The 15,370-nt window shown below is 39.9% G+C and overlaps 1 protein-coding gene across 8 annotated transcripts in view; it reads right to left on the bottom strand.

Moving 5' to 3' along the window:
• Positions 1 to 15,370, bottom strand: part of herc2 (HECT and RLD domain containing E3 ubiquitin protein ligase 2) — a 236,757-nt gene that overhangs the window by 36,650 nt on the left and 184,737 nt on the right. For all 8 annotated transcript variants that reach the window (XM_068033261.1, XM_068033264.1, XM_068033263.1 and 5 more), the window contains 8 exons: positions 13,984 to 14,142; positions 13,769 to 13,887; positions 13,533 to 13,658; positions 6,270 to 6,425; positions 5,241 to 5,356; positions 4,376 to 4,574; positions 3,880 to 4,094; positions 818 to 995 (listed from right to left, as the gene is read on the bottom strand). In XM_068033261.1, coding sequence (XP_067889362.1) covers positions 818 to 995; positions 3,880 to 4,094; positions 4,376 to 4,574; positions 5,241 to 5,356; positions 6,270 to 6,425; positions 13,533 to 13,658; positions 13,769 to 13,887; positions 13,984 to 14,142 — 1,268 coding nt within the window. The remainder of the gene's footprint in view (positions 1 to 817; positions 996 to 3,879; positions 4,095 to 4,375; positions 4,575 to 5,240; positions 5,357 to 6,269; positions 6,426 to 13,532; positions 13,659 to 13,768; positions 13,888 to 13,983; positions 14,143 to 15,370) is intronic.

The following is a 15,370-nucleotide window of genomic DNA, read 5'->3' as shown; positions in this document are numbered from 1 at the left end:
TGACTTCCCACATTGCACAGGAGGTGCATTCCACTCTGCCGAGCTGCCCTGCCATGACTTACCCTTAATTTATCCCCTTAAATTACCCAAAAATTAGATTATTTACACTAGGGACCTTGATTCCCTAAAAAAAACTACCTACTCTATTAAAAAAACTGCAGACCTTTCCCTTTACTTTTAGTTACTTACATTTGCATGAATTAAAATATAAACCACTGAGATCTTACCTTTAGTTCCCGAAAGCTGGCGCCACCGAGGTGGGGAAGCGGTGAACTCGGCATTCTGATGGGTGGGGTGGGGGAGAGGGTGAACTCTGCATTCTGATGGGTGGGGGTGGGAAGGGGGTGAACTGTGCAGTCTGGTGGGTTTGGGGGGGGGGGGCCAGAGAGAAGGGGGTGAACTCTGCACTCTGATGGGTGTGGGGCGGGGTGGGGGGGTGGAAGAAGGGATGAACTTTGTTTTACGTTGTACTGTTTGCAGGGCTGGCAGCCTTTTAAAATGGCACCAACACCTGCTCCTTCAACAGGTGATGCTGTGAACATCACCGAGGAAACTCCCACCATGTGGTTCGGGGGGGGGGGGGCGCTGCCGTGAATATATTAAACGGTTGCCCACCGCATAATCGAGTCTGCGCGGGTCCAGTGGCGGATAGCAGCCATATTCCGCACCCACCGCCGGGAATACAAAATCCAGCCAAAAGAGTTTTGCATTTTAGGTCAATAAATGCATACAAAAAAATAGGAACATGAATTTACTTTCAAGATTAACACTGCAACACTGTTTTAGGTTTCAATCAGTAGTACGTAACAGTACTCACCAACTTTGGTTTCAACTGATCTTCACTGTCCCCATGTCCCAGTCTTCCATATCTGCCTTTGCCCCAAGTGTAAAGCTCTCCTGCTGCAGTAATGCAAGCACTATGTGCTCCTCCGGCAGCAACGTCAATCACTTCAATACCACGCAATGATTCAATAACACGAGGGCGGTCACAAGGACTGCAAGAGCCAAAAGGCCAAAATCAAAGGAAATACATGTCTTTTCCACAGTTTCTCAAAATGTTACTTGAAATTAGATTAAAATGCTCACTTAGAAATGCTTCTCCCAACCACAAAGATCAAAAAGTTGAAAGCTTGAGCTATCAGCCAAAACTATCAATTTTAGTCAGCTGGAATATGTGATGTAACACATCATGGAAATAAGGGGTTAGATTTTGGTGTGAACTAGAATTGTAACTGTTATCAGCCAACCATGCAGCATTACATACAGTGGCTACAGTGAAAAGTGTTCTAATTAGACTGGCTCACTTGGCTAACTGGAATTTGCATGGCAACAGCTAGCTTAGAAGGGAAATGTAGGGGAAAATAATGTATTTTTAAAAAGCCTGTTTTAGAGGAAAGAGAGTTAACAGGAAGAAGCAATTAGATACAGCTTCTAGAAAAGATGCACAAGATTGTTATACCCATATTACACTCACAATGCTCAAATCAGATCATGACTCAAATTAAGGCAATTAGCACTGAGCATTGGAGACACAAACCAAGTATTTTATGTATTACTGTGGAGATTGTCCAGTCTTCTCCTTGCCTGAACCAAGGCCACAAATAAATCCATTGATATTTGGGTTTGACAGTGAGACTTTTTTGGGGAGATAAGTGCTTTCCAGTTCCCTCAGAGGCAAAATACATTTATAGAGTAGTACATCACAGAAGGCCATTCAGCCAATCAAGTTGGCACCGGCTCTTTCAAAGAACAATCTAGTGAGTCTCTTTCATAAGAACATAAGAACTAGGAGCAGGAGTAGGCAATTCAGCCCCTCGAGCCTGTTCCGCCATTCAATACGATCATGGCTGATCTCATCTCAGCCTCGACTCCACTTTCCTGCCCGTTCTCCATAACCCTTCAACCCTTTACTAATTAAAAATCTATCTACCTCCTCCTTAAATTTACTCAATGTCCCGGCATCCATCGCACTCCGGGGTAGTGAATTCCACAGATTCACGACCCTTTGAAAGAAGTAATTTCTCCTCAACTCAGTTTTAAATTTGCTACCTCTTATCCTAAAATTATGACCTCTCATTCTAGATTGCCCCACTAGAGGAAACATCCTCTCTACGTCTACTTTGTCAATCCCCTTAATCATCTTATATATCTCAATTTGATCTCCTCTCATTCTTCTAAACTCCAGAGAGTAAAGGCCTAAACTGCTCAATTTCTCTTAAGACAAACCCCTGATCTCTGGAATCAATCCAGTGAACCTCCTCTGAGCTGCCTCCAATACAACTACATCCCTCCTCAAGTAAGGGGACCAAAACTGTACGCGATACTCCAGGTGCAGTCTCACTAATGCTTTGTACAGTTGCAGCAACACTTACCTACTTTTATATTCTATCGCTTTAGCAATAATTTCCATTTCCCTTTATCCCTGCATTTTTCTGCTTCAAGTATTCCTTCAATTCTTTTTTGAAGGATATTATTGAATCTGCATTCATCATCCTCTGGTTCTTTGGCCAATCATCTTAAATTTGTGACCCCTAATTATCGACCCTTCAGTGAATGAGTAAGTAAAGAGAAAGGATTTCCAATCTAAACTCTTTGCGATTTCAAACACCCTCTATCAAATCTCCTCTTAGCTCGAACAACCACCACCCCGGTTTCTCCAGTCTATCCTCACAACTGTAATCCTTCATCCCTGGAATTATTTAGCAAATCTCGACTGTACCTTCTCCAAAGCCTTCACGTTCTTCCTACAGTGCAGTGCTCAGAATTGGCCACAATGCACCAGCTGAGCCTGAACTAGTATTTTATAGTTTCAGAATAACTTCTTGACTTTTGTACTCAATGCCTCTATTTATAAATCCCAGGATCCTGTATGCTTTATTAACTGCTTTGTTAACCTGTCCTGCCACCTTCAATGATTTGTGCACAAACACTCCCAGGACTCCCCAGCCGGCGCGGACATGATGGGCCATGTGGCCTCTTTCTGTGCCGTAAACTTTCTATGATTCCTCTGTTGGTATTACCTTTAGAATTGTACCATTTAGCTCCTCATTCTTCCTACCAAAGTGCATCACCTCACAATTTTCTGCACTGAATTTCATCTGCTATGTGCCCACTTATCCCACCAGCCTGTCTGTATTCTCTTGAAGTCTAATACTACCTTCATCATTGTTTACTACACTTCCAAGTTTTATGTCATCTGCAAATTTCGAGACTGTGCCCTGTACCCCCAAGTCCAAGGCATTAAAGTATATCAAAAGAAGCAGTTTCACTACTAAAGCTTAGGGAACTCCACTGTATACTTGCCTCCAGTCTGAAAAAAAAGCCATACATACATACATAATTTGGGACTGGGGGATGCAGAGCACACTTTCAATATCTGCAGATGACACAAAATCTGGAAGTGTGGTTAACAGTCAGGAAGATAGTAATAGACTTCAAGAGGATAAAGACAGACTGGTATAATGGGCAGACACAGCAGCATCATCAATACAAAATTGGCTAAGGAATTGAAAAGAGAGTTGCGGTAAATGGCTTTTTTCCCTTTTACCCCGTGGGTTTCCATTTTGCCAATAAACCTAATGTGTGGTACTTTTATCAAATGTATTTTGAAGCCCATATCAACCGCAATGCCCTCATTCACCCCGTCAGTTACCTATTTAAAAAAAAAAATTCTGTGTTGCACTTCAATAAAATAGAAGGGGAGAAATTTAATCGCATAGTGCCATTTCTAGTGGTGCTATGCAGATCTACATCAATTCACCAGGGTAGGCAGTGCCGTGGACTGTGACCTGCATGGCTTTCTTCATTGATGTAATCGAATATTGGGGCTGGAAGTGACGCAACACAAATGAATTTCCCCCCAAGAATGTTCTCTCTTACCTCCTATTGCCATGCCCCAGCTTGCCATCTTCTGCCTCACCCCAAGAGTAGACTTCTCCTTCAGATGACAAGGCAAGGCAGTGTTTGCCTCCTGAATTCACTGCCACCTTCTTTACAAAAACATGTTGAATGGATTCCAGCAAATTCGGGGTAGAGACAGACTCTGTTCCTCCAATCCCCAGTCTTCCACCAGCTCCGTATCCAGTGGCATACAACTAACAGAATATAGTAAGAATCAGAATTATTCATGCAATGTATTTTTATTGCCTCACAGCCATATTCATTCCAATTCTTCACTAGTCAATTATTGAAGACTCTGCAAAATAGTTTAAACAATGCCACTTGGCTACTAATAAAGTCAAAATATATTTATTAGGTTTCACTTTAGCCATTATTTTTGATGATTTACACTACTGTACTTCAAAGAAATGAACTGATAATACATACATTCTTCAAAATAAGATACAGTATTAACAAAGGACATTTGAACATTCACCTTTCCGTCTGCTGTTACTGCAAACAACGTCTGTTCTCCACCAATAAGCTGCACAGGTCTTAAGGTTGCTAACGCCTCACATGGCGTTGGAACTTTAACTTTCGCACCTTCTATACCTCCCAGCTGACCTCTGTGGTTGTGCCCCCAGCCATAAATAGTTCCACTTCCACCAGCAGAAAGGGTCCAATCATCAGACCGCCTGTTAAACAAAAATAAATTTGAAGTACATATCCATTTTCTCTAATCTTTCTCACTCAGTTTCATGGGTAAAGAGATTCAAGAACTGCAAAGTTTTCCCCAACTATCACTCAGTCCATAAATATCCCAGTAAAAAAATCAATGTAATTTGGATTCTTCACACTTGGTGCCAAGGCATGATGGCTGCTAGACTTCTGCTAATGATCACCTACAGTGATTTGGTGATTTCATCAATGCCATCATTGGGAGATCAACTGTTTCTCTACTGCACAATACAGGAAGTGTTATCCCAGGACTCTGGTGCTAGTGGTTCTAAGGATAGAACTTGGGGAGTAGGTCATTGTCAGGCTTTTGATCTGGCATGAAGCATGGAGAAAATGGGAAAGGCAGAGGAGAAAGCGCTAAACTACGTGCTGGCATTATTAGATTTCACTCTACAGAGAAGGGAAAATAATTTCAGTAAGAGTGCTATCGTGGGTCAAATTGTTCATTACTATTCTTGATATCGTGTCAAAGACATTAGGAACATAATCAGAAAAAAAATTCCTTTAAAATAGTTTATACTAATATATATGGCATTAATACATTTTGACAAAATAAAGTAATAGTAACTTTACTAAATGAATATATCTATATGTAATTAAATAATCATATATAGACTCAGTACCTGTTTATCCATTGGACAAGTTGCTCATCTTGCTCTCTTCTGAACAGGTCGTGGTTCTCATGAAGAACGTCCAGATTTTCATTATCAATCATTAGTTCACGGATTTTTTTTGCCACCTGTACCAGAATGCAAAGCACAATATAGGAATCTGAAATTAAATTCTTAAACCATTTCCAATGTTGTACTTCAGTAGGAGTATGACCAAAACAGCTAAAAACTGAAATAATTAAGAACACTCATTTACCAGCTATGTACAGGTTTGACTAGCCAAATAAAAGTTTATTAAACATTTTTGTATACTGGTGGAGTAAAGGGAATACGAACATCAGTATGAACATTTCCCATACTTCCATCAATAACTAAAAATTGACAAATCCACTAGAAAATATGGATGCAATGGTCTAAAATCATAGAATACAACTTGGTAAATATATGATTAACACACTTATTAGAATATTTCTGTACAGGTAAAAAATAAATTCCATCCTTATATGACTCCATATCAACCCAATGCAACCCATAATGAAGGAATCAGCTATTGTTTATCCTATTTGGTATAATCCACAAATTACATTAAGACAACCTGTACATAAATTTTCACGAGGGACTTCCTAGATGGGTGAATTAAGATGATCCAACAGCCTTCCCATCTGCAGTAAATCTTGTACAAAAGAAAAACAACAGCCCATTTTCTTTTAATACCGCTTATTGTAGCAATCAAAAGGTGGACAGACTATTGGGTCAGGAAATTACCATACTTTTGATCAGAAAGTGTTAAGGGCCAGACTTTCCACCCTGTCAATGGTTAGAAATCTAATCTAATGAGGAAATCTAGGATGCATTAAAAATCTGCTGATTTTGAGAGGTTCGAAGGCAACAAGTTAGTTCCCAAGAGTGAGTAGTGCACAGATAGTTAACGTAGAACTGCCTATGAAATTAGGAACAAAGGTTGGGAAAATAATGTGTTTGAGTGTTCACTAGCAATAGGCAGGGACTGGGGTTTACATAAGCATTCTTAATATTTATTACCTCATCAGGAAACTGCCGTGGCAATGGCGTTCTCTTATCTAGAGCCACAGCAACTCTCAAGGCCATGCAGTATCTTCTAAACCAAGCCCATTTGTGTGTCTCAGCACAGCAAGGTAGAGTATCAAGCTCTAAATCACATGCCAGAGCAACTAAAACCTGCAAAAACATAAAGTACTGCTTAAGTAAAGGTTTCTTTACACTTATTTCTTTAGACAAAAATTGGATATCAGGTGAGGTCAGGATTGAGCTGCTTTCCACAATAAAATAATTTGCCATAAATGACACATAAGAACAGGCACAGGAGCAACATTTCAGAGAGCTCCATCCACCTGTAGAACTGAATTCCAACAAAGAGGCAATGCTGAGGAGAGAACTGGCATAATAAATAATATTTTCAGAATGTATTTTCTAAAAGTTCCTGAATGGAAATAATTCTGTGACAAAATTTCATTAAAAAAATTACTTCTAGTAAGGAAACATCAATCAAATGATAATCTAATCATAATTTGCGTCCTGGCCATTATTTGTCCCTCAACATCACCAAATTAGATTATTTGATGATCAAATTGCTGTTTGTGGGAGCTTGGTGTGTGCAAATCGGCTGCCGCATTTCTGACATTAAACAGTGACTTCACAGTATTTCTTTGGGTATAAAGCACTTTGGGATGCCCTGAGGTCATGAAAAGAGCTTTACAATTGCAAGTTCTTCCTTTCTTCTTTCTAAATTGTTCTTATGAGCTCCCTAGGACAAAGTCCATTATGTGGAGACAATAATGTTACACTTCATCTGTTTATTAAAAAAAATGCTTATTAGTACCCAACGTTCTTGACAGGATTACAGTCCTATGAAAATAAAACTCAACTCTACGTTTGCATAAATGATTTGTGTCTAAATACAATGTTGCTGGACAGTTGTCTCTAACACTCAATACTTACAATTTGTTAAAAAGGGGTACTCACTTCGCGAAGATACGTTTTGCAAACCCTTGCTCATTTATAGGTTCATAGGGTTGGATGGCGAGCTCAAAAAACGGTGGCCCGCACACCAAAGAGCTGCTGTAATCTCCAGAGTGGCAGCTCATTTAAATGGCCAGGGAAGCCTACACCCTCCCTTCAAACACGCAAAGGGGGCATATCCAGGCAATGACGTCAGCCACCTACGTGCAGGTGCTGGCACCATTTTAAAGGGCAGCCAGCCCTGCCGGCACATTTAAATTTTTTAAAAGAAGTAACCCCACAAAATTAAATAAATAAATTTATAACGCCCCTTTCCCTGCCCCTAATAACAATTACAGTAACTATTTGCCCTATCCCTCCTAAAACATTTACCTTTTACATCTGACCTTTCCCTCCCCAAACTGCACAAAGTTTAAAGGTCAACCCTTCCCACCATCCCCTATACCCATTACATTTATTTGACCCCATTCCTCACCAGCACCCCACAAAACTGAAAATTTTACCTCCTCCCCCCTCCCCACCCGCGTGGCACTGCGTTTCCCCGGACAGAGATTTGAAGCTTCAGGAGTGCCGGCTGCTGCACTGAAGATCACAGTGGGCCCTCAAGATCGCAGGGAAGTCTATTTAAATGTATTCATTTTATTGATTTGAATTTTTTAATTGAGGTCCTGTTACCCAGCAGCGGCGGGGAGGGCACCACGGAGCCTCACCGCTGCTGGGAGGATCGGGCCGGGCCCTCACAGCATCGAGGTTCGTAGCGGGCCTCATCCGGAGCCATCTTCAAGCTCCCCACCCCCGACACAGAACTCTATGCCTGGGGGAAAACAAAATCCAGCCCATCATTTTATAACTTCAACCTCAAAACGTATCACTCGTCAGCCCTACCAGTACAATTGTGGTAATGTCACATTGTAACCAGTTTGACTGCCAGCAATGAGATTCAAGATCATATGCCATAGCAAAAATATTGTTGTCAAGCTCTTGTGCCTATTCTCCCTCCCTAGACAAATTTAAAAGTTTGTTTGATGCTTCTAATGAGCAAGGTAAATCTTGCAACCATGGTATATAATCTCTCACAATACAATAAAAGCAAAATACTGCGGATGCTGGAAATCTGAAACAAAAACAAGAAATGCTGGATTCACTCAGCAGGTCTGGCAGCATCTGTGGAAAGAGAAGCAGAGTTAACGTTTCGGGTCAGTGACCCTTCTTCGGAACTGACAAATATTAGAAAAGTCACAGATTATAAACAAGTGAGGTGGGGGTTGGGCAAGAGATAACAAAGGAGAAGGTGCAGATTGGACCAGGCCACATAGCTGACCAAAAGGTCACGGAGCAAAGGCAAACAATATGTTAATGGTGTGTTGAAAGACAAAGCATTAGTACAGATTAGGTATGAATATACTGAATATTGAACATCAGCAAGTGCAAACCTGAAGAAAAACAACCTGAAAAAAACAGTGGGTAAGCAAACTGAACAAACTAAGATGAAATGAAATAAATGCAAAAAAAGATTGTAAAAAATGTAAAAAGGAATGCAAAAAAAAAAGGAAGAAAAAATAACTAAAAATGACTAAAAATGAAAGTAAAGTGGGGGGCTGTCATGCTCTGATTTATAATCTCACCACTGGCAATCAAAACATTTACGGTGTGAAGCCATCAATAATATCATCATCACTGGCAGGCACCTAGCTGACTTTTCTTAGTTTTTCATGGGTTAATAGCAATCCTTCCCAACTATGCCCATTCAACAGCTGGCTGGTCAATGTAGCTCCAATAAATAGTTTCGGAATTTCAACTGCTGAACAAGTGGCAAAAGTAAAGAGTTGAGTTTTATTTTCATGAGACTAATCTTGTCAAGAATGTTGTATGCTAACAAACAGTTTTTTAATAAATAGTTGAAGTGTAGCATTCTATTGTCTCCACACAATGGATTTTGTCGTAGGGACCTCGGAAGAACAATTTAGAAAGAAGAAAGGAAGAACTTGCAATTGGAAAGCTCTTTTCATGACCTCAGGACATTGCAAAGTGCTCTATAGCAAATGAAATACTTGTGAAGTGTAGTCACTGTATAGTGTTAGAAATGCTGCAGCCAATTTGCACACAATAAGCTCCCGCAAACAGTAATTTGAAATGACCAAATAATCTAATTTAGTGATATTTGTTGAAGGATAAATAGTGTCCAGGACACAAATTATGAATACGTTATCATTTGATTGATATTTCCTTAATGAAATAAATTGTATAAAGAAATATTGCCATAGAATTATTTCTATTAAAGTACTTTCAGAAAATAAATAAAATGCAGTCAACTTCTTCAGAAGTAAAATTACCAACATATTTGGTAGATAGAACCAGAAAAAGGCCAATAGAATTCTGGGCTTTATAAACTAGTTCTCAGAGTCCAAAAAGTACTGATGAATCTACACAAAACATTACTTAGGCCACAGCTAGAGTACTGTGTGGACCCCATTATAGAAAGGATGTTAAAACCAGATGGAACATTCAGCTTAGATTCAGACACATGATGCAAAGAATGGGAAACTATAGTTTTGAGGAAAGACTTGAGATACTGCAATTTGTTCTACTGGAGCAGAGAAAGCTATGAGAAAATGTAACAGATGCTTCTAAAATTGTGAAGGGTTTTCATAAAGTGAATATGGAAATACTTTCTTATGGTTGGGGAGTCAGAGATGAGGGATCAACAGTTCAAAAATAATCAAATTTAAAATAAACCCAAGAGAGTAAGGAGAGAGTTTAGGAAAAATAACTCTTTAAACTGAGGGTTGTTGAACATATGGAATGTTTTTCTACAGGAAGTGGTTGAGACAGAGATCTTTGCTTTTATTTTTAAAAAAAGGGAAAACTGGATAAATATTTGAGCTCACAGCTACGGGGAGAAAGCGAGGCAGTGGGATTAGTTTTGAATGGCTTTAGCAAAGAGACAGAAAAGACGTGATGGGCTGATTGGCCTCTATCCATGTTGTAAATTTTTACGGTTCAAAGTCCATAGGGAGTTAAAGTATTATTAGAAATCTATGCAATATGGAAGCTTAGTGCCTCAGTTGCATCAATGCCCTGCATCACTGAAGGAAGGATGCTGGTTTGTGGGCCTGATCTTCCTTCTTCACAATCGCAGCCAGGCCATCAATAGAAAACTATTAAGTCTGGTGGGTGGGGTGGCAGGCTGACCAACTGCAAGCAAAAATCAAAGGGAGAAATTAGTTTGAAAAATTAGCACTCTCAAAAACTGCCAAGTAGAAGGTTAAAAAACAGAATTGGCGCACAAAAGGGAGCTCGCCCATTTGTTTGGTCATAATTCTAAAATTCCTTAGATTTGGGAACGGTTCCACCAGATTGGAAGTTGGCAAATGTTACACCGCTTTTCAAGAAAGGAGCGAGAGAGATAACAGTGAACTACAGGCCAGTTAGCCTAACATCAGTTGCTGGGAAAGTGCTGGAATCTATTATTAAGGAAGTCTTAACAATGCACTTAGGAAAGCACAGTATGATTAGAACAAGTCAGCATGGTTTTACTAAAGGGAAATCCTGTTTGACAAATTTATTAAGAGTTTTTGAGGATGAAACTAGTAGGGTAGATAAAGAGGAAACCAAAAGATGTAGTATACCTGGATTTCCAAAAGGCATTCGATAAGGTGCCACACAAAAGGTTAATAGGCAAGATAAGGGCTCATGGAGTTGGGGGTAATATATTAGAATGGATAGTGGATTGGTTAACGGACAGGAAGAGTGGGCATAAAAGGGACATTTTCAAGTTGGCAGGCAGTGAATAATGGAGTGCAGCAAGGATCAGTGCTGGGTCCTCAGCTATTTACGATCTACATTAATGACACAGATGAAGAGACAAAGAGTAATGTATCTACGTTTGCTGATGATACAAAGGTAGGTGGAAAGGTAAGCTGTGGGGAGGTCACAAGAGGCTGCAGAAAGGTACAGACAGGTTAAGTGAGTGGGCAACAAGATGGCAGATGGAGTATAATGTCAGAAGTGTGAAGTTATTCACTTGGTCGTAAGAATAGAAAAGCAATTTTTTTTTTTTTTTAAAAAGATGTGAAACTTGTCCATGTTGATGTACAAGCACAGCCAAGTCTGTTTGAACAAGGAACGCAGAAAATTTAGCATGCAGGCACAGCAAGCAATTAGGAAGAAAAATGACATGTTGGCCTTTATTGCAAGGGGATCAGAGTACAGGAATAAAGAAGTCTTGCTACAATTGTACAGGATTTTGGTGAGACCACATCTGGAGTACTGTGTGCAGTGTTGGTTCCCACATTTAAGAAAGGATATACTTGCATTGGAGGGAGTACAACGAAGGTCCACTAAATTGGTCCCTGGAATGAGGGGATTGTCCTATGATGAGAGACTGAGTAAATTGGGCCTATACTCTCTGGAGTTTAGAAGAATGAAGAGGTGATCTCACAGAAACATACAAGATTCTGAAAGGGCTGGATAGGGTAGACACCAAGAGATTGTTTTTGCTGGTAGGGAAATCTAAAACACAGGGGCACAGTCTCAGGATAAGGGGCCGATCATTTAGAACTGAGATGAGGAGAAATTACTTCACTCCAAGGGCTGTGAATCTTTGGAATTCTCTGCCCCAGAGGGTTGTGGATGCTCCACTGATGAATACATTTAAGATAGGGATAGACAGATTTTTGGCTTCTCAGGGAATCAAGGGATATGGCAAGTAGGTGGGAAAGTGGAGTTGAAGCCCAAGATTAACCATGATTGTATTGAATGGCGGAGCAGGCTCAATGAGTCATATGATCTACTTCTGTTCCTATTTCTTGTGTTCTAGTACAATATGGCACATTTGAGAGAAGAACCTAGCAGGAGGGCTTTTTTTTTTTTTTAAAAAGGGAAGAGAAACAGTATTTGCATGTTGTTATGATCCTGTAGCTTTTTTTTTTTCCGGGAAGTATGCAATGTGCCTTTAAGGCTGTAACAGGATCAGTACTGCTTTAAGGCAACAAGCTCCAGAGACTGAGTCAAAGGATATATTCGCGTCGCCATAGGATACACCCACTCAGGACCAAGGACACGAGATACATTGTTGCCAATTGATGTTTGAAATTAGCTGAAAAACTGGCTTTTGAGTCACAGTTAACAGAGATACACAGACAGACAGACAGCTGGACCAGCATATACTGAAGGAAATGGGAGCGCTGTCTCAATTTATTTAAACTCAATTTATTATGCTCTCAGAATTCTGATGTCAAGACAGATTAATTTCTTAAAAGAAAATAACCAAATTCCTTTAACTACTGAACTGTAATTGTTGAAATTCATCGCTGGAAAAGAAGAGCATCAATTCAACTGCTGAATTCGACTACTGACCATCCTATGTTGAAGAACCTTTTTTCCCTATCGGATGGCTGCAAGGGCTTCAAGCAAACCTAGAATGGTCCACGTTGAAAGAGTCCACTTTGGAAGCAGTGTAAATATGCAAGACACTAATTTTTCTATTTTAAATGTTGTTTATATCTTAGTAGTGTTCAGGAATTTAGTTTTTCTAATTAAACAGTTAATTTGTTGATCTAAAGACATCTGGTTTGGTTAGCCTCATTCGGGGGTTAATAGGAATTACAATTTGGCTGGGTCTTTCTTTAGTTTGGAAAGTTTAAAAATGATAGGTTAGGCGATCTCTGGAGGGACGGGACTGAATCAACAATGTGTTTCACCCACCACAATCAGAATCATATATTTTGATTGGGGGCTTTGACTTGAGTGGTTGGTCGTAACAACGTCAACATCTGCTATCACATAAGCTCTATTCAAAAAGGGTGCATTACGCATTGTGGCTAAAAGAAGGCAAAGCCCACTTTAAAGAAATTATACTTAATCATTTCAATTACATATTAATAATTTTCAGTTTGTATCAGGAAATGTGGCAATATTTTTCAGCAGGAATCTTGCACTACTGAAATCATGCTCTCTCTCTAAAACACCATTAAACAAGAGACACATCATTCCACAAATTCACTTTCAAGCTGACGATAATGGACAACAATCAGGACTGGAATCCCTAGTTTGAGTTTTTTTTTCTCCCTACCATAGGGGTGCTGAGGCTAACTGTAGCAGCTTCTGGTGCTACAAGCTGAGTTCTGCTAACTCAGCACAGACTAAGAATCAAACTCAAGACCTCCTGCTTGTACGTTTATCTACCAGGTCATTACAGGAACATGTGTGTGAAAAGGTTAGGAAAGCATTAATACTTAAATCTAAATTTCCAACTTCTCCAATTCTAAGTGGTTAATTACATACACAGAAACAAAACACCATTACCTTAAAGAATGGGCTGTGAAGGAGCTGCTTTCCCCCTCTTACTATGGGATCTTCATATTCATACTGACGCTGTAAAGCTTCTGGAAGACCTTTGACTAATGCGGCTAAAGCAGTCCCGGTAAAGCTCTGAAAGAAAAAATTATTCTCCAAAGTGAGCACACATTTCTAGATTTTATTTAAGTCAACAATGAGCAAATAATATTTAATATACATTCTTAAATGGTTTATGACCATACCAGAGATCGTGACTCTCCATCACTGTCTCCAAGAAGCCTATTGATATTTATCGTCTGACCAAACTCGGTTGTCAAAAGTTTGCGCAGTCTTTGCAAGGCCCACATCCTGTGACTGGCAGCTTTTATATAAAGCAAAAAGATTATTAATACATCACAGTCTTCATAATACCTGATGAATGAACAGTTTCTGTACTACATAATCATTTATCACTTACCAAGTGCACTGAGCTGCGCACAAGCTGCCAAAGAGGCAGCTAAACGCGGCACAATGCTTCTGTTTGATGCAAAGCTTAATCGGAAATCCAATAGACAGGTAACTAAATCCATTGAAGGGCATGACAAAATGCAACGATCTGATAGAAGGTCTTTAGGACCTGGTACAAATATTAAAATATTAATTGAATGATTACAGCAAAACAAAATCACAATATTTGACAAATCAAAACCAAAGAAGTTTATCAGGAAACATTTAACAGTACAATACAGTATACAACTGTATATTTAACAGTATACAGATATCCATTTGCATTACATTTATATGACTTGATCGTGAGGAAGAAAGCTGCAGATTGCAGAAGCTATCAATGGACTGCTCAGGCAAGTAGAAAAATGGCAAATGAAATTCAATCTTTAGAAGTGTGGGGGGGAAGACAAACAAAGCAAGAGAATACACAATAAATGATAGGTTTCTAAAAAGTGTAAAAGGGACAGAGGGACCTTGGAGTGTATGTCTAAAGATCCCGAAAGGTAAGCAGATAAGGAGGTCAAGGCGGCATAGGGGATACTTTCCTTTATAAGCCAAGGCCTAAAATACAAGAGCAAGGAGGTTATGCTAGAACTGTATAGAACACTAGTTAGACTGCAGCTACTGTATATAGTTCTGGTCACTACATTACAGGAAGGATGTGATCACATTAGACAGGGCACAGAAGAGGTTTACGAGGATGTTGCCAGAAATGGAGAACTTTAGCTATGAGGAAAGATTGGATAGGCTGGGGTTGATTTCTTTGGAACAGAGGAGGCTAAGGGGAGATTTAATTGAGGTGTATAAAATTATGAAGAGCCTAGGTAGAGTGGATAGGAAGGACATAAAGACAGCATTTGACAGAGTATGGCATCAAGGAGCCCTAGCAAAACTGGAGTCAATGGGAATCAGGGGGAAAACTCTCTGCTGGTTGGAGTCATACCTAGTGCAAAGGAAAATGGCTGTGGTTGTTGGAAGTCAATCGTCAGAACTCCAGGACATCACTGCAGGAGTTCCTCAGGGTAGTGTCCTAGGCCCAACCATCTTCAGCTGCTTCATCAATGACCTTCCTTCAATCATAAGGTCATAAGTGGGGATGTTCGCTGATGATTTCATAATGTTCAGCACCATTCGTGACTCCTCAGATAATGAAGCAGTCCGTAGAAATGCAGCAAGACCTGGACAATATCCAGGCTTGGGCTAATAAGTGGCAAGTAACATTTACACCACACAAGTGCCAGACAATGACCATCTCCAACAAGAGAGAATCTAACCATCTCCCCTTGACATTCGATGGCATTACCATCGCTGAATCCACTTGCCTGGATGGGTACAGCTCCAACAACACTCAAGAAGCT

The sequence above is a fragment of the Heterodontus francisci genome, chromosome 6 (assembly GCF_036365525.1).
Source record: "Heterodontus francisci isolate sHetFra1 chromosome 6, sHetFra1.hap1, whole genome shotgun sequence".
NCBI lineage: Eukaryota > Metazoa > Chordata > Chondrichthyes > Heterodontiformes > Heterodontidae > Heterodontus > Heterodontus francisci.
This window is presented reverse-complemented; position numbering and strand designations above follow the sequence as displayed.